Source organism: Eubalaena glacialis, chromosome X, assembly GCF_028564815.1.
Source record: "Eubalaena glacialis isolate mEubGla1 chromosome X, mEubGla1.1.hap2.+ XY, whole genome shotgun sequence".
Lineage (NCBI taxonomy): Eukaryota > Metazoa > Chordata > Mammalia > Artiodactyla > Balaenidae > Eubalaena > Eubalaena glacialis.
The window spans coordinates 99,787,032-99,806,951 of record NC_083736.1 but is presented as its reverse complement, the minus strand read 5'-3'; the positions used below and the strand labels follow the sequence as shown (position 1 = coordinate 99,806,951).

The window sequence follows — 19,920 nt, the reverse complement described above, 5'->3', positions numbered from 1 at the left end:
ACATATGTTCCCACCAGGATGGAAATTGAGAAAGGCGGCTTTTTCCAGCTCTAAGTCCTGGTTAGATCACTGGATAAATGCAGTATTGCCTTCTGGTGACTCCACGGAACATGTTTGTTTAAACAGTAACGAACAGTTAGAGAACTATTACTAAATACCATATAGTTTTGAAAAGTAACACTTTTTTCTGATTATAGAAATAGTGTAATATTCTTTGTAGAAACCGTGGAAAATATGAAAAAGGCAGAGAATAAGATAAAAAAACATCTCTAATCCCAGCAGCCGGAGGCAATCACCATGAGCAGTTTGGTATATAACCTTCTTGTAATTTATTCTAGGCATATCCTGTGGGTATATCCTGCTTTTTCACTCAATATTTTATCCTGAGCATTTTCTTATGTCATTAAATATGCTTAGTAAACCTCATTCTAATAACTGCCTAATATTATTGATGGCTTAAAAATATCATTTATTGGATAAACAATCTTGTTTTATCTGCCATGGACCTAATTTATCATAAGAACAGATTCAAAATGTATCCGGTATTTGAAAAAACTAGCCAAGGGGTTTTTCTGAATTAGTGCTCTCTCCTGGGTCTACCAACATTAGGATTTTGACTCTAAAAATAATTTTGTTCTGCTCAAACCCCTAAAAACACCCATACTGTGCACAATGATAAATCACTCACGTATTTTCCTAAATACAGTCTTATGCTTGGAAAAGGACAACTCTTAAGAAATGTTAGATAGTAAAGCATGGTAGGCACTCCCAGCCAGGCTTAGCAAGTCAATCAAAGTGAGTTTGAAGGAAATGCTCAAGTAAAACAGAGAAAACTGTATCCTTGGCACAACTTCAGCTTCTGAGTAAATTCATGTGTTCAACTTTCAAACGAAAAAAAGGAAGACACTGTGATTTTTCTGTGAAAAAAATCCTAATTCAGAAACTACATAAAACAATTCTATTTACAGGCTGGGCCCCCAAAATATCGGCATGGCACATATTTGCTAAGCAAGATTTCCAAAAATTATTTTACTCAGCATACTAATCATAGTTCCTTTTAAGCACAGGAGGGGAATAGTCTATGTAAAACTTTGCGATTTCAGTTTAAAAAGAAACTCCATTCCCAATGATCTTTGGTCAGTTGGAGATCCTTTCCTTACCTGCAAGGCAGTTTAGGATCAGAAAGACCTTCCAAAATGTGAACACCATCGTGCCAAGGTTCGCTGAGCGCAGCCAGGGTCCAGTAGCTCGCCTGGGCTAGGCTGAGTCTCAAACTGGCTTCTTCAGTCACACCGAGGTTTGCCAGGCTTATCTGCTGGCATCACCAAGCAAACAAGCCTCTTCGGGCTTACTTATTGGGTACAAACCTTTCTCAGAGCAGATGTGTCTTTCTTTGAAACACTTTTCATGGGGCGTGTTTCCTTGGCATATTTGCTACTGTGTTAATAATAAACCCACGTATTTAAATTCTTCAATCTTACACAGATTCTCTAAGTTTTATTGCTTAAAATCAATCTTATTGAAAAGTTATACTTGGGGGGGAAAAGAGAGCTCCTTTTGGAAGAGAGCCTATATAAATAAAAGTTGACAAGGCTAATTAATTTCAAATACTTCTATAAAAGTCTCAGGGCATTGATTCACTAACCTTTTACAAATTAAGTTAGCAAATTGGTGCTCTAAGATTTTCTCAGGAGACAGGGTTCACAGAAAGGGCACAGCGGACATGAAGCAAGAAAGCATTCATTTCTATGTGAACAAACTCTGGACATGTCACACTTTTGTGAAGCCCTAGCAGTAGGATGAATTGCATGCTTTTGTCTTCCAAGTTAGAAACCCGATAGCATTTATTCATCCACCTAATTTTGCAAAATCAGGTGAATGAATAAATGCTTTAAGACTTCCACTGGATGAGTCTGAATTTTTGCAGAATTAAGATACTGAATAGGTGCTACAGAGTTAACTTGGAAAGGGGGCTCACTAGAAAGGAATGGCAGGCTGCAGAGATGAGAGGCCTTCAACTGAACATGAACTTCTAACAAAGTTGCTCTCATGCTTACGTTACCCTGAGATACATAAGGGCCTCCTCTGGCTCTTCACCTGCAATCTCTAAATGCTGGTGTTTCTGTCTCTACAGTAGTTCTCAGATCTGTCCCTTCTCCAGTCTGCTGCTTCCATCCTGGTCCAGGCACGCAGCTCCTCACCTCTAGCCTACTGTAGCAGCTTCCTAAATGGCCTCCCTGACTCCCTCCCCCTTCACTCTGTGTACCAGCCACGTGCCAATGTTCCAATCTTGATCACGCATCTTCAATGACACCATTATGGACTCTTTCATCAAGTCCAAAGTCCTTATTCTGGATTCCCAGCCTTCCAGGATCTGGTCCTCACCTCATCTGAACTTAAGTCATGTTAAATCATCCACCTGAAAAATGCTGTCAAAGGTTATTGCCTCAAAGTGTTCAGTCACATGAAATATGTGCAAGTTGCAGTGAGGTGTTTTATGAACTTTAATTCACAGGAAATATTTGACACCATCTCATCTCAGCCAAGCCAATTTCCCACTGCTCCTCAGAAAGCCATTTTGCTCTCATCAGGTATGATACCTTCTCGAAGCCTTCTCTGTCCATGTTCATGTCTGATGCCAAACTTTGGCTTCAGGTGAATTCCATCACTACTTAGAACTTTCTCCTCCCTCCTTTTGCTATCTAAGCATATTCTTAGCGCAGATCAGTCATGCTGTCCTATGTGAAAATTTTGAAGACCCCACAAACCACCCCTCTCTGGGCTCCCTCTTGGGTAAATCTGTATTGTACTTAGATCCAATACCCTACAGTTGGCACCTGATTACTCTTCAGTAGTCTCCTGTTTATTAATGGGGTCTCCCCTAAATCCACTGGCTGTGAGCCCCTCCAGGGCAGGGACCAGGTCTTATACAGGTAGTTCCCAACTTAAGAAAGGGTATGCCCCAATATGTATTGGTAAGCCCATTGTCTGGACCCAAGAGTACACATTCCTGCTAAAGCAATGCTATAAATGAAGTCTCATTCCCAAACCTACACAGAGCATAGTCTAGCACTGGCTTGAATTCTGGGTGCTGGGAGTAGCAGGTGGCAGAGAAAGAACATTCCTTTCCTTTCCCAAGACACAGGTTGAGCACAAGGCAACGTTTTTTTCCCAAATAACTATTACATGTCTTTGTCACCCACCTTCCCTTCTGCCCCCCACCCTCATGGTCCACTGGCCCCTTGTGTACCTAGGCTTCCCTAAGGGAGGCTCTTACTCCCCCAGAATCCTGTGCGGCAAAATTACTGTTTTCTTTCCAATCCTATTCCTCCAAGAAACACACTGCCTCCTCTGTATAAGCAGGTATCAGCTCCATGCTAGGAGGGAAAAAAATCAATTGCCATGAACATTCCCCAACCTGTTTACACTATTGAAAATAGAATGCTTGTCTTCCCGCAGATAAATCTCTGAACAGGAGTATCAGGCAATGAATAAAGAGAAATGGTCTGAAGGAGGAGATTTTGCAGAGGAGGACAGCTTGCAGGGCAGCCTTCTGGAGGCCCACACCAGCTCTTCTCAGCCTGGGTTCTGCCTTTACCTCTGAGCCACCAAGCCTCCAGGAGACCCATAGTTTTCATAATGGCTCCTCTGGAAGTAATACTGGCTTTTCCAGTGGTGGGGAGCTGAAATGGGGAAAGAAATTTCTCTGAGTCTGGTGTTTATCAGCTAAGGACTTCCTGTGTTTCCTTCCGTGCGCCATAGGTGACTATAGTAGGGTGATTATGTAATTAATCATAAAACTAGGACAGTTTTGAGAGTGAAAGTGGTGCTATTAGCAATTACATGAGACAGATAGTGTAAACCATGACAGTCCCAGGCAAACCTGAACGTCTGGCCTCCTGCCCACAGGAGAGTGCTAAGCACAAAGCAGGTGCTAAGTAAGAGCCTGCTAATTAATTCAGTATGTCCAAGGTGATTGACCCTGAGATGGGGAGTGGAGGGTATAACTTAAGGCTATTGCCAAAATCCATCTGCACCAGAATCTCTCATACAAACACAAAACACTCTAGAAAATTTAAGTAAAATGCTTACACTGTTGCTATATGGGAAACCACTTGGACAGGTAGAGCTCTGTTAAAATAAGAGATAATCTAAAGTTTCCACTTCGGACTGAATTTTGATGTCATTGACTATTGCTCAGAAGAAGCGAGTCATTCACTGGCACGTGAAATATTATCAAATATCTTGCACAGTTTTACAGAGCTTTACAATTTTTAAACTGCTTTTCCATTTTATCTTCACCACTGATAATAAAATAGATAGGGCAGGTATTATCTACATTCTCTATATAAGAAAACAGAGGCTCAGAAACGTTGTGTCTTTCCCAAGGCCACAGAGCGCGCATTAGATGCTGTCCCTCCCGTCACACTGCACAGTGTAACTATATCGTAACAAACATGCCACTGCCTTCAGGGTTCTTCTCTGGGAACTTTCAGAAATCTGCAGTATCTGACTTATCCCTCATTTTTTTTATACTTAGAAATTACAAAAGTAATACATTTTGACTGTAAAGGGATTTCAAAGAACAAAGAAGCATACAGAGGATAAAAAGAAAGTCTCCATTCTCTCACCCACATGTGTAAACTCATGCCATGTTCACAAGCAATGGGAGTTTTGCATTTTTCTCAGCCTTTCTATGAATTTACACACATGCACATGAGGTGGGGTTTTTTCTTTTTTTTTAAGGTAATCATAACATATGTATTGTTCTATTAAGTTGGTTTTTTTTCCCCCCAGAAAGCGCTTTTGTTATCTCTTTATGTCACCATGTACAACTACATCTATAGATCTACCTTATCCGTTTTCAGACTATATAGTATTTCATAGTATGAATGTACAATACCACAACTTACTTTACCATTCTCCTCTTGGTGAATTCTTAGGTCATTTCTGGTATTTCACTATTATAAACAATGGTGAACTGAACATCCTTTTGCTTATATTTCTGCCCACTTATGTGATTATTTCTGTAGATTAGGTACCTAGAAATGGAATTTCTGGATGATCAAGGGGTATGAACATTTTAATTTTGGGCAGATTATGAAACATTGCTCACCAGAAATTCTTTACAAATCTACACCTCCATTAAGAGTGTATGAGAGTGCCCGTTTCTCCACAGCCTTGTCAACAATTAAATTTATCAGTCTTTTAATTTTATTAGTATCATGGATGAAAACTGGTATTGCATTGTTGTTTTAATCTGTATTTCTCTAATGAGGTTAAGCCTCTTTTCATAGATTTACTGGCCTAATTTGTGTTCCTTTTCCTGTAAACTGCCTGTTTTATGACCTTATACCATTTTCCCACTGAGTTATCTTTTCATATTGTAGAAGTACTCTTTACAGTTATGAATCTTAATCTGAGTTTGGTATATACATTATAAATATTTTCTTCCAGTCCATCACTTTTTAAAAAATTTTGTCTTTTACTATAAAGAAGTTTGCATTTTGTTGTAGTTAAATCTAGCAATTTTTTTCTTTGCAGCTTCTGAGTTTCATGTCTTCTTTAAGAAATCCTTCTCCAATCCAAGACTATAGAAATATTATTATATAATGTTAATATTAATATATAATATTATATTTTCTTCTAGTGTTTCTATAATTTTGTCCCATCTTTCAGTTATGGCAATTCTCTCCTTCCACTTTCTCAGGCCAAAAGCCTTTGTGTTATCCTTGACTCCTCTGCTTCCCTCATGTACCACAACTAATTCATCAGCAAATTCTTCTGGGTTCGTGTTCAAAATATACCCAGGCTCTGACCACTTTCCCCACCTTTCACTGTTACCATCTGAGTCTGAGTCACCAGCGTCAATTGCCTGGCTCACTGCAATAGGCCCCTAACTGGTCTCCTTGCTTCGCCTTTGTCCCCCTTGTCTATTCTCACAGCAACTGGAGTGATTCTTTTCTATGTAAGTCACATTATGTCTCACTTTTGCTCAAGATCCTCCAATAGTTCCCAATTTCTCTCGCAGTAAAAGCCAAAGTCTTTAAAATAACTTAGAAGACCCTAAGGTGATCTGCATCACCCATTCCACCACCTCTCCAACCTTATTTCCTACCATTCTTCCCTCTCTCACTCTGTTCCAGCCGCCTGCTCTTCTTGTTGACCTTCCACACCAGCCAGGCATGTTCCCACTTTTTAGGGCATTTTCACTGGCAGTTGCCTCTGTCTGTGACACTCTAACCCCAGATATCAACAGGGCAAACTCCCTCATCTTCAAGTCTTTGCTCAAACGTCAGTTTTCAACGTCTCCCTTATTCACACAATTTAAAACTGCAGCTCTCCCCACTCCAGCCCTCCCAGTCACCACTAGCTTTTCCTTTTTTCATAGCACTCATTAACGTCCAACATACTATACAGCTTACTTATTGTTTACTTTTTCACCCAACTAGAAAGTAAGTTTCAAGAGGGCAGGAATTCCTGTCTGTTTTTCCAAGGGCCTAGAATGGTGCCTTACACATACCAGGTACTCAATAATTTTTTGTTAAATGAACACATTTGTGAATCTGGACTTAATCCATTTGGAATTTATTTTTGTGTATTGTGTGAGATAGGGAGAAATATTTTTTTAATGCCCTAATGTCCTAAATTAGAGCAAAGCCTTACCCTTTAAGGGAATTTTGTCTTTGAAAATAGCTAGATCATTTGAGGCTAATTCTAATAGTTAAGGTAGGTGATCAAGTTCAGTAATGCTGCTTTGTGGTCAAGAAATGAGGCATAATTATAAGGTAATGAGGCTGGTGTCTTTGTGTGGCTTGGGAGCTGGCTCAGAAGTCAATCTCAGGTTTGCAAAAGACAGACCAAGGCCATTCTTATGGCACCATTATGAGAGAGAGACAAACAGACAGAGACAGAGAGATCTGGGAGTAAAGCTTTTCATATATATATGTTTTTTAAATTTTATTTTACTTATTTTTTATACAGCAGGTTCTTATTAGTTATCTATTTTATACATATTAGTGTATACATGTCAATCCCAATCTCCCAATTCATCACACCACCACCATCCCCCACCCTGCTTTCCCCCCTTGGTGCCCATATGTCTGTTCTCTACATCTGTGTCTCTATTTCTGCACTGCAAACTGGTTCATCTGTACCATTTTTCTAGATTCCACATACATGCGTTAATATACGATATTTGTTTTTCTCTTTCTGACTTACTTCACTCTGTATGACAGTCTCTAGGTCCACCTATGTCTCTACAAATGACCCAATTTCATTCCTTTTCATGGCTGAGTAATATTCCATTGTATATATGTACCACATCTTCTTTATCCATTCATCTGTCGATGGGCATTTAGGTTGCTTCCATGACCTGGCTATTGTAAATAGTGCTGCAATGAACATTGGGGTGCATGTGTCTTTTTGAATTACGGTTTTCTCTGGGTATATGCCCAGTGAGATTGCTGGGTCATACGGTAATTCTATTTTTAGTTTTTTAAGGAACCTCCATACTATTCTCCATAGATGCTGTATCAATTTACATTCCCACCAACAGTGTAAGCGGGTTCCCTTTTCCCCACACCTCCTCCAGCATTTGTTGTTTGTAGATTTTCTGATGATGCCCATTCTAACCAGTGTGAGATGATACCTCATTTGTAGTTTTGATTTGCAGTCTCTAATAATTAGTGATGTTGAGCAGCTTTTCATGTGCTTCATGGCCATCTGTATGTCTTCTTTGGAGAAATGTCTATTTAGGTCTTCTGCCCATTTTTTGATTGGGTTGTTTGTATTTTTAATATTGAGCTGCATGAGCTGCTTGCAAATTTTGGAGATTAATCCTTTGTCCGTTGATTTGTTTGCAAATATTTTCTCTAATTCTGAGGGTTGTCTTTTCATCTTGTTTATAGTTTCCGTTGCTGTGTGCTGTGCAAAAGCTTTTAAGTTTCATTAGGTCCCATTTGTTTATTTTTGTTTTTATTTCCCTTACTCTAGGAGGTGGGTCAAAAAAGATCTTGCTGTGATTTATGTCACAGAGTGTTCTGCCTATGTTTTCCTCTAAGAGTTTTATAGTGTCCAGTCTTACATTTAGGTCTTTAATCCATTTTGAGTTTGTTTTTGTGTATGGTGCTAAGGAGTGTTCTAATTTCATTCTTTTACATGTAGCTGTCCAGTCTCCCAGCACCACTTACTGAAGAGACTGTCTTTTCTCCATTGTATATCCTTGCCTCCTTTGTCATAGATTAGTTGACCCTAGGTGTGTGGGTTTATCTCTGGGTTTTCTATCCTGTTCCATGGATCTATATTTCTGTTTTTGTGCCAGTACCATATTGTCTTGATTACTGTAGCTTTGTAGTATAGTCTGAAGTCAGGGAGTCTGATTCCTCCAGCTCCATTTTTCGTTCTCAAGATTGCTTTGGCTATTCGGGGACTTTTGTGTTTCCATACAAATTGTGAAATATTTTGTTCTAGTTCTGTAAAAAATGCCAGTGGTAGTTTGATAGGGATTGCATTGAATCTGTAGATTGCTTTGGGTAGTATAGTCATTTTCACAATGTTGATTCTTCCAATCCAAGAACATGGTATATCTCTCCATCTGTTGGTATCACCTTTAATTTCTTTCATCAGTGTCTTATAGTTTTCTGCATACAGGTCTTTTGTCTCCTTAGGTAGGTTTATTCCTAGGTATTTTATTCTTTTTGTTGCAGTGGTATATGGGAGTGTTTCCTTAATTTCTCTTTCAGATTTTTCATCATTCGTGTATAGGAATGCAAGAGATTTCTGTGCATTAATTTTGTATCCTGCTACTTTACCGAATTCATTGATTAGCTCTAGTAGTTTTCTGGTGGCATTTTTAGGATTCTCTATGTATAGTATCATGTCATCTGCAAAAAGTGACAGTTTTACTTCTTCTTTTCCAATTTGTATTCCTTTTATTTCTTTTTCTTCTCTGATTGCCGTGGCTAGGACTTCCAAAACTATGTTGAATAATAGTGGTGAGAGTGGACATCCTTGTCTCGTTCCTGATCTTAGAGGAATTGCTTTCAGTTCTTCACCGTTGAGAATGATGTTTGCTCTGGGTTTGTCATATATGGCCTTTATTATGTTGAGGGAGGTTCCCTCTATGCCCACTTTCTGGAGAGTTTTTATCATAAATGGGTGTTGAATTTTGTCAAAAGCTTTTTCTGCATCTATTGAGATGATCATATGGTTTTTATTCTTCAATTTGTTAATATGGTGTATCACATTGATTTGCATGTATTGAAGAATCCTTGCCTCCCTGGGACATATATATTTTTTGATAGTTGAAGTAGTCAACGTGGGAAAATCAGAATTTATTGGACTTCCTTATACACCATTTATGGCTTTGTATGATTTTTAAAATTTTGAATTATATTTAGAAGGGCACCATCTATTCAGTGCTTTGAGTCTAAAGATTTTAATTCATTCCTGTTGGAATGGTTCTGAAGAAGTTGTTTCAAAAATTCCTTGTACAATCACAGCACCATTGAAGCTTCATTGCTTTTTCCAACTGCCTGCCAGGCATCTCTGCTTAGGTACCCCACTTGCCCATCAAACTTTACCTCACACATATCATCCTCTGTTTCCAAACCTGTGCCACTTCCCAGCCACTGTTGCTGGTGCTCCCATTATAACTCTTCATTGGGGTATTCGTTGACTTCTACTTTTATTCACCCTGCCAATCCACCAGTCCCAAATCCTATTGAGAACGTCTTTATAATCTATCTTCTTCTTTCCATCTCTTGCCTTACTCCAGTTCAGTCACTGTTATCTCTCATTTAGATGGTTGCAGTAGCCTCCTAGCCCATCTCCTGGCCTCAAATCTTCCTCTCAAATTCATCTTTTAAAACCCTGCCAGATAAGTTTTCCTAAAGTCCAATGTAATCATGTCATTCTTATAACCAAAAATCTTCCATGACTCCCCATTACCTTTTTGCCAAGACATAAACATTTTTATCTGGCATCCAATAGGTACCCAACCTACCTTTCCTGTCTATTTTCTGCTATTTGTAACACCAAAGAATGTCAGAGCTGGCCGAAGTGTTACAAGTAGTCTCCAAACAAAACAAAATACTCTCTGTTCCCTGAACATATGCCTCACTTTTCCACCCCTGTGCCCTTACAAAGCTATTCCCTCCTTCTAGATCACTCACCCCACCAAGTCTCATTGTCAAATATCTACTCATCCTATAAGCCTCATCACAAATGCTAACTCCTCCATAGGTTGTCTCCTGATTCCCATATGATGTGATCTCATCTTTACAGCACTAGTGAATACCATTTGCTCAGCACTTAGAGGTTAATGCAGCTACTCATGTACTGGTCCTCTTCATGCTTCTAAGAATGCGAGCTCCGAAGGAGGATAAGGACTGTGTTTAGGTGATCTCTCTCTCTCTCTCTCTCTCACACACACACACACACACACACACACACTGAGATTGTTATGGGCCAGGCATTATGCTAAGTTCTTTATATGTATTATATCACAATCTTCTTCAAAGCTTTATGATATATAGGCAGTATTATTATTCCCATTTTATAGCAGAAGAAACAGAAGCACAGGGAAATCAAGCAATTTGCACAAATCTCACATATAGCAACAGATAGACTCAGGACTCATATTCTCGTCCCTCTCAACTGGCTTCAAATATTCCTGTTATATAGCCTGCATCCTATTTCACATGCACAGTTAGATGGTCTTCTGCTCTCTTCAGTGGGCAGTACCCATTGGCTCCTGTTCCCCCTCCCCGTCCTTTACTGCACACATCTACTGAGCAGCCATGTTTATCTTGCTTTACCAGTTCCCTGCTGTGAAACGGCTGCCAGTCATCCCCCTCACAAGTAAAGCTGCTGTTGGTCAAAACCTCAGTCCCTGGTAACCACCTTATTGCTGAAAATGAGGCTCAGAGAGAATTTTTCCAAAGATCACATAAATGCCAGAGACAGGACTTCAGCCCAAGTCAGCTGGCTCTGGGACACGTGCTCTTAACTCATGGTAGACTGTGACTTAAAGGAACCGGCCTAGTAATGTTTGGTGAATTCACTTTTTCAGGTTCATGGTATATCAAAGTGACTATTTGAATGGTAGCATTCATTTGGATGTGCATGATCTCGTATACTTGTTGATGAACAAATCTAGAATAACATCAACAACAACAAACTTCCTTATTCCAAGTTAACACTGAGTTGCCTTAAAAACAATAAAAAGAAGTGGCACGTGATTCTACAATTCTCCACACCAGGAGGCTGGGAGTCCCAAACTAGGGATTCCGGAAAGGGAAACTCTCAAGTAAATTCTGTGACGGTGTTATTCAGTGAAAGAGTCCTCCTTCTCCCTCCCATCCCTGTGTGTAAGGACAGGAATTTCCCTCGGCACTCAACCCCGTGTGAACTCGCAACCCCTAAATATGCTCTCTGAACACCTTGCTGAGAATCCCCCCAGACGCCTCCAGAGAACGGCCAGCAGCAGCTTTCAGTAAAGCTGTGAAGCAAGGGCACGTCAGGAATATATTTAGTTAGGACTATGGAGGTTCCTGTCGTGTCGAATTTGGGAAATCTTTGTTTCCTGTCCTGGAGGGAAGAATCATGCAGAAAGTTCTCCTTTGGTAAGTCGTGTTTTAACAAGAAGTATGAGTCAGCTTGTGTTGAGTAGCCTGGGATTGCTTACCTAGCGATAGTAGGGAGGCTGGAAAGAGTTAGTACCAGGAACCCTATGTTAACCGATAGTGTGACTCAACCTGCTGTGTACATTAATGTGTTTGGGGAAGCCTACTCCTAGGCAGTTTGTGTTGACGCACTGTATAAACACATGTCATAGGCTCTGCTTCGGAAAAAAATTGCATGTATGTGCAGGCGCAAGCACACGCACATGAGCGCACATACAGGCACACACCTATCCAACCCAAAGAGGTCTCAGACCGTCCCATTCCTTCCAGTTGGGAGAGGTCAAGTTTGACTTGAATCCAGAAAAGTCACATTCTAATTGTACAATTGCAGGGCCCTGGTTTGGTTGGTTGGTTGGTTTTTTAAGCCAGTCTTATTCAACACTTCCTAAAATTGCCATACCTGAGTGAAAGTAACCCTAAAACTCAGAGGTCCTTTTGGAGCCAAGAGATTGAAGAGTTTCACAGCTGCGGGAGGTGATTAATGGTACTGGGACATAGTAATGAGTTGCCAAATGCTGAAGGCTTACTAGCTGATAGGCCCTGGGTTAAGCATTTAATACGCATTGTGTCTCACGCTAATCCTATGAAGGAAGTATTAGTTATGCTCCTCGGTTTACAAATGAGGGAAATGAAGTCCAGAGAGATAAAATGAGCTTTCATTGGTCACACACTTTGTAAGTGGCAGAGCGAGGCCTTGAGCCCAAGTGTGACAGCTCCATAGCCCATGCCCTTGCCAATTATGTGATGTGACCTCCCAGCTGTGAACAAGGGACAGTAAAACACATAGGTAACACAGCTCCTGCTTGCGTGGCTCACACTCTTGCTGGGAAGACAAGACAAATACACACCAAACAGGGAGTGATGCTAAGAAGTACGAGATTATGAAAGCCCACATTATGCAACACAGAAAACAAATAAATACAAGTACAGAAAGCAGAATGTGGGCCACTGCAAGGGATGGCGGTAAGCCCCCAAATCTTCCTTACAGAATGAGCTCCATGGGATCCACCTGGCAGGAGAGAGGGATTCTGGGAGGATTTGAGTAGGATTTTTGAAGGTAAAGATCTATAATGAACAATGAAAAGAGAGAGGTAGTGTTTCAGAGGGCAAGAAGGACAATAAGGCAAGGAGGTCAGGTTGCTTTATGGAAGGGCTGGAAAAAAGATCATTGGGAATATCTAAAAAAGAGTTGTTAAGATGGGGGTCAGGCATGAAGGAGCTTACAAAGAAGATAGACGACAAAAGCAGGAAAAATGGCAAAGGTGTCAAATTCTGTCAGATTTGGTTTAAAGTAGGGAAGCAAATGAAAGGCCTGTTTCTGTGTTTGCTTGTCTGCTTGTTTTTTGTCCTGCGCGGTGTTTTGTTTTTGCCGTTAAGAGTGTGCTCGTTTGCTAGTTTTAATGAGGCAGCATAGCAAAGCAACAAAGAGCACAGTCTCCAGAGTCAGGCAGCTTGGCTTTAAGCCCGGGCTCTGCCACTTACCAGCTGAGGGACTGTGGGTAAGTTATTTCAATTCTTTGTGCCTCATTTTCCTCACCCATAAAATGAGATAAAAGAAGACCTATCTCGTGAGGTTGTTATTGCTACAAGAATCATACAAGTTATTATCTGCAAAGTGCTAGAACAGTGCCTACATTTAGTAAGCACTATAGATGTGCTTTTTGTATAAATACAAATGCAATTTCTTATCAACATTGAAATATGTGGGAAATTTCTAAAATCACTGTGTAAAGATCCTTCTCCTAAAACAACTGGTAGATGAGGCCATCCAGGCAGATTGCAGCATGGCACCAACTGAGGACAGCTGAGGAGTGGCTGATGCCTTCACACGGGGCTGTAACCCTCTAGGGCTCCCAGTACCCGTCACCCCCAACTGCTTACACCTGGCCCACCTCATGTGCTCTTGTGACTCCCGGTTTAAAGTGAAAGGGACATCCTGATTCCTAATAAGCCCCTATATTTACAAAGAGAGCTCATAAAGGAAGCAATTTGGGCCAGGATCCCAGGCCTGGCTGAGCTCACAGGATGCTCTCACCCTTAGAGTCTAAGGGAAGTATCTGTCCTCCTCCCCAGCTGGGGTCCCTCCTTGGCCCCAGGTGTTGGGCCACTGGGAGGCACCAGCACCCCCATCCCCAAAGCCTCCTCCACTGACTCAGGTCTTCCTGCCCAGTTCAGCGTTTCTGATGGGAAGAAGGACTTAGGGCTCCCATAATCCTTTGCAGCAGCAACTGTGCGGGAAGCACAAAGCTGAGACCAGCAAAGCAGGAATGGGTACGCTTCCCCTGAGTGACCAGGCCTTGACAAGTTATGTCCTCCTCCTATGCTCATTTAGGGGATTAAACTGTGCCTCAAGGTCCCAAAGCTCCACGACTCAGGAAGAATTTACACAGCAGCTAGCCCCAAACCACGCTGCGAGGTCAACCAAGTTTTCCTTCAGAGCCACCATCCACTGTAGCATTCCCAGGCAGTCGGCTTCCTAGTGGTCCCCGGTTCTTCGTGTGCTGGAGCTGCTCAGGGCCACTCAGTAGAGACCCTGGCCTGAGCCACCCCCAGTGGTTTTCTGACAGTCTCGAAGCCGGTGTGTCTCTCGCTCAGAGGAGGTGTTCTTTCTTTCCGCCCTCCAGGAGCACGATCGAGTGACTGAGTCCTGCTTGGGCGGGGTGGGTGTGCAGGCCTGCCGGCTCCTAGGTGTCACCACCTTTGCTTGTGAGGAATGATTAACGGTGGGAATGTCAGGGCATGCAGGAGAGGAAAAGCTGTGGGAGGAGATAATTGGAGAAAGAGACCTTGGGGCTTCAGTCAAACCCCGCGGCTGCCACTGCCTTTGAATAAGTGCCACGGCTATTACACCTGCATGCGGCTTCGCGAAGAGGGCCACAGGAGGCCCACTTCTGGGGTTAGAAGTCACGTTGCCCATCACTCAGGAAGAGTTAAGACACGGACATGATGTGACACCTCTAGACCATCGAGTCCAAATCCTTCATTTCATGGAGCACCAACCTCGCCCTGCGTCTCACAGCGCCTTGTAGAGGTCGAGCAGGGAGGAGGACACAGGTCTCCTGGCTTTTTGGTATGACTTCCTGGGAGAGGAAAAGGTGTAGAAGTGGGAAACTCGAGACTTGTTCTAAACACCCACGTATCTGATGAATAACAACTCGGGAGCCCTTTCCAACTGGGCGGAGGTGCGCAGCCTGGTCCCAGCCCCAAACCAGCAGGAAATGACTCTGGCCAATCTCCACTACTTCATGACCCTCCCAAGGCAAACAGTGCCTGGTCTCAGGTGGGACCAGCATCTGAGAGCCTTGCGGTAAAGACTCTGGGTAGAGAGGGCACTAAGAGAAGCATGTGTCTGTGGGGGAAGCTGTTTTGACCCATGCATATCTCCCAGGCACTACCACCACACAACCCAGCAAGTCTGAAATTCCTTACCCTATTTCTCAGCTAAGGCTTTGTGCTCAGTGGGTGGTCGAGGAGGGTGATGATAACATGGTCTAGCCCTCCGTTGCCTCTCTGACCTCCCACCACTCTCCCCCTTGCTCACTCCTCTGTAGCCACTCTGGCCTCCTTGCTATTCCTCGAACATGCCAATCATACTCCCACTCCAGGGCCTTTGCACTTACTGTTCTCCTCCAGCTATCTGTATGGTTTGCTCCCACCCTTCCCACAAATCTTTGCTCAAATGTCTCCTTCCCCAACTACCCTGTCTAAAAGTGCACCTGTCACCCTCTAAGGCGTTACCGGCTTTTATTTTCTCCTCATGGCATTTATCACCATCTTGTATTATATTACATATTTTGTTTAGTGTCTTCCCACACTGAAATATCAGATATGTGAAGATAGGGACTTTGTCTGGCATGTTCATTCCTGAATCTCCATCACCTAGAACAGTCCCCGGCACATAATGGGTGCTCAAATCTGCTGGATAAATGGATGAGTGGCTAGAAAGGGGACTTCATATTTTTCTTGGTGTGTGGTTACATATAGCAAGTGACATTGTAAACACATATTCATTCCATTTATTCATTTACCAAACAAATATTCATTGCATGCCCTTATGTCTCAGGCACTGTATATTCAGACTAGTGGAAAAGAAAGATGTGTAGACAGGGAATGACAATACAGTGCAGTAAGTACTACCCAGTGTTTTTGGAAGCACAGAGAAGGAGCTGGTGAAGGCTTGCTTCTTAAAGGGAGATGGCTCTTGAAGAGTAGGAGATGTTAAGAGAAGAAAATTGAGGTGAGGATGTGGAGAAGGGCATTTCGACAACATGTGCATGAACATAGAGGCCCATGTGGAGAACAACTTTACTGTGTTGGGCCACAGAGTGGCAGGGAAGGAGAGATGTAGGGAGAATCAAGTCAGGGCATGAAGCAGAGGTGCTAGCTATAGGGTCTTGCCTGCTGTACTAAGTACAGAGTTAAGCCTTTAAGTCTCAACCATGGAGAGAACCAGCCTACAGATGTATATAGTTTGAGCTACAAACATTCTTTTAAATGTAGTAGCCAATATTTTAAAAATTAAAGTATTTCACATAAAAATCCAGTATTTTAGCTTTTCTTGAACTATCAGAATATCACACCCAACTAGCCCACATGGCTATGACTGTCAGCATCTGAGCAGTTGTCCTCATTAAACAGGGCTCTTGCTCTCCAATTTGTCAGTCTCCACTCAGCCTGCTTCACTGATTATGTTATGGCTGATCCCCCAACCCCTAGTATGGCCAGAAAGTGGCAAGGCTTGGGGTTTGAGTCTTTGTCCTCAAAACCCGCACTCTTACCCAGTACCCGATTAATGCCTGGCATTAAAAAGGCCCTCCATAATACTTTATTTGAAGAATGAACAAATTCATACCACTGTCTCCTACTAGAAAGTCTTTCCCACTGTCTCTGCCTAGGCAAATCCTGCCCCATCTCTCAGCCCAGCTCAGATACAGCCTCCTCCAGGAAGCCTTCCCTGATTTCATTCTCCTCACCCAAGAGATGTGACCTGTCCTGTGGCTATGGGGTGGAGGATATGAAGGCAACAAACCTGGGGTACAAGGGTGTATTGTGGGGAGCACTGGGATGGTTCGAGCTGTGCTGTAGGGGGAAGGAAAAATCTGAGGTTTGAACTTAAGAATCTGTGTACCTGAGTGGAGAGTGCATAAACGGTGGAAGCTGAGCGACAACTGTGAAAGAAGTAAAACAGATCCCAGCTTTTTCCTTGCTTGGAATGTTGTTTTCTTTCTTTTCTAGCCGTCTGTCCCCTGTACCTTAACTGGCATTAAAGAGTTAACAGAGGACCCACAGGCTTACAAAAGACAGCTTTCCAAAGAACTGAGAGCAGCCAAAATGAGATTGCACCAACAATGCCCAGAGAGTCGCCATAAACCAGAACAATCTCCAACTTATTTTCCAACTTCAAGTTGTGCGGCACTAACAGTTAAAGAAAATTGCAACCTGAGACAAGACCACAGTCCTATAACCCTCTCTTCTGCTCGTCCTGTAAAAACCTCAATCCTACTTCGGCTCAGGGAGTTACCTGATGCTGAGGTGCTCCTGGATGCATATCAACTGAATAAGTCTGTAACCTCTATTTGAGTCACTTTAACTATTTTTGACAGTCTGGTGCTATGACTCGGATTGGGTCTGGATAACCCTTGGACCTACTGAGATTCAGCTGCGGACAGAGCAAGCTGGGGAACCTCTTCCTCCCTTCTTGGAGGCCCCTGGTGGGTTGAACGGTAAGTCCAGTTCCCACTCACGTTCTTTTTGGTTGCACTCAAGTTTCAGGCTTTGATTCTCTGAAAGGGTTAACCCATTGTCTGACTGAAGTCACTGCTTCTATTTCCTTTTCGTCTTTTGAGGTTTTCTGGCCTTTCAGGTTCTCTGGGAGCAGAGAATGGGATGATGATCCTAAGGTTGAGCAAGGCCTTTCTCTCTTCTTCTATATTGACCTCTTTTATTATGGGCTGAATGGAGTGACTTTGAGGAAGACAATTTTGTTTTGTTTTTAATTTTTATTTTATATTGGAGTATAGTTGATTTACAATGTTGTGTTAGTTTCAGGTGTACACCAAAGTGGTTCAGTTATACATATACATATATCCATTCTTTTTCAGATTCTTTTCCCATATAGGTTATTACAGAATATTGAGTAGAATTCCCTGTGCTATACAGTAGGTCCTTGTTGGTTATTTATTTTATATATAGTAGTGTGTATATGTCAATCCCAATCTCCCAATTTATCCCTCCCCCCACCACCTTTCCCCTTTGGTAACCATAAGTTTTCTAAGTCTGTGAGTTTCTGTTTTGTAAATAAGTTCATTTGTATTATTTTTTAGATTACACATATAAGTGATATCATGATATTTGTCTTTGTCTGACTTACTTCACTTAGTATGATCATCTCTAGGTCCATCCATGTTGCTGCAAATGACATTATTTCATTCTTTTTTATGGCTGAGTAATATTCCATTGTATATATGTACCACATCTTCTTTACCCATTCCTCTGTCCATGGACATTTAGGTTGTTTCCATGTCTTGGCTATTGTAAACAGTGCTACAATAAACATCGGGTTGCATGTATCTTTTCAAAGTATGGTTTTCTCTGGATATATGCCCAAGAGTGGGATTGTTGGATCATATGGTAGTTCTATTTTTAGGGTGTTTGTTTGTTTTTTTATTATTGAGGTATAGTTGATTTACAGTGTTGTGTTAGTTTCAGGTGTACACCAAAGTGGTTCAGTTATGCATATAAATATATCCACTCTTTTTTAGATTCTTTTCCCATGTAGGCCATTACAGAGTGTTGAGTAGAGTTCCCTGTGCTATACAGTAGGTCCTTATTAGCTACCTATTTTATAGATAGTAGTGTGTATGTGTCAATCCCAATCTTCCAATTTATCCCTCCCCCCTTTACCCCCCGGTAACCATAAGTTTATTTTCTACACCTGTAACTCTATTTCTGTTTTGTAGATAAGTTCATTTGTATCCTTTTTTAAGATTCCACATATAAGCAATATCATATGATATTTGTCTTTGTCTGACTTACTTCACTCAGTCTGACGATCTCTAGGTCCATCCATGTTGCTGCAAATTGCATTATTTTGTCCTTTTTTATGGCTGAGTAATATTCCGTTGTATATATGTACCACATCTTCTTTATCCATTCCTCTTTTGATGGACATTTAGGTTGCTTCCATGTCCTGGCTATCGTAAACAGTGCTGTAATGAACATTGGGGTGCATGTATCTTTTCAATTTATGGTTTTCTCTGGATATATGCCCAGGAGTGGGATTGCTGGATCATATTGTAGCTCTGTTTTTAGTTTTTTAAGGAACCTCCATACTGTTCTCCATAGTGGCTGTACCAGTCTACATTCCCACCAACAGTGTAAGAGGGTTCCCTTTTCTCCACACCCTTTCCAGCATTTGTTGTTTGTAGATTTTTTGATGATGGCCATTCTGACCGGTGTGAGGTGATACCTCATTGTAGTTTTGATTTGCACTTCTCTAATAATTAGTGATGTTGAGCATCTTTTCATGTGCTTTTCGGCCATCTGTATGTAGAGGAAGACAATTTTGAACCGCAGTGGTCCATTTGGGACTCTTGGGACCCATTGAGACTTGAGCCTTAGAATAAAAGGGATAAAAGGAAATAAGATGGCAGCTTTCTTTAACTGGTAAGGAGAAGCTGAGAAAAGAAACAGTACAGAAAGATTCCAATCTATTGAGTCCTCTCTTAAAACAACCTCAGCCTTCTCTCTTCCCAAAGACCTTCTCCTTTCTAACTCTGTGCCTGCCCCTTATAAACCAATTCCCTCCTGGCCTTCCTCCTCTCTTGCTCTCTGTCCTCTGCTCTGCCCTCTTTCTCCTCCTCTTTCCCTTTCTTAGCTTCCTCTCACCTTTAGATCCCTACCTTCAGAACTCTCCAGATACGCGCAAGGCATAGAGATAGGAGAAAGTCTTTTCAAGGCAATCCCTGAAGGTTTTCCCTCTTCCATTGACTGAGGAATATTTCAAACCTGTCAACAAAGGCGCAATGAATTTGTCTCTAACTTTAGGGACCAATTAGAAACCACTTTTAAAGAATATTCAGGGTTGGGCATTAGTGCTAACTGCTTTACAATGGTGTGTTAGTTTCTGCTTTATAACAAAGTGAATCAGCTATACATATACATATATCCCCATATCTCCTCCCTCTTGAGGCTCCCTCCCACCCTCCCTATCCCACCCCTCTAGGTGGTCACA

General features: G+C 41.8%; 1 protein-coding gene across 2 annotated transcripts in view; it reads right to left on the bottom strand.

Moving 5' to 3' along the window:
- The window catches only part of VSIG1 (V-set and immunoglobulin domain containing 1), a 34,869-nt gene extending 33,483 nt beyond the window's left edge, over positions 1-1,386 (bottom strand). For both annotated transcript variants that reach the window (XM_061178480.1, XM_061178479.1), the window contains exon 1: positions 1,161-1,386. In XM_061178480.1, the coding sequence (XP_061034463.1) occupies positions 1,161-1,209 (49 nt within the window). In that variant the 5' untranslated portion in view covers positions 1,210-1,386. The remainder of the gene's footprint in view (positions 1-1,160) is intronic.
- Between the last annotated feature and the right edge of the window lie 18,534 nt (positions 1,387-19,920).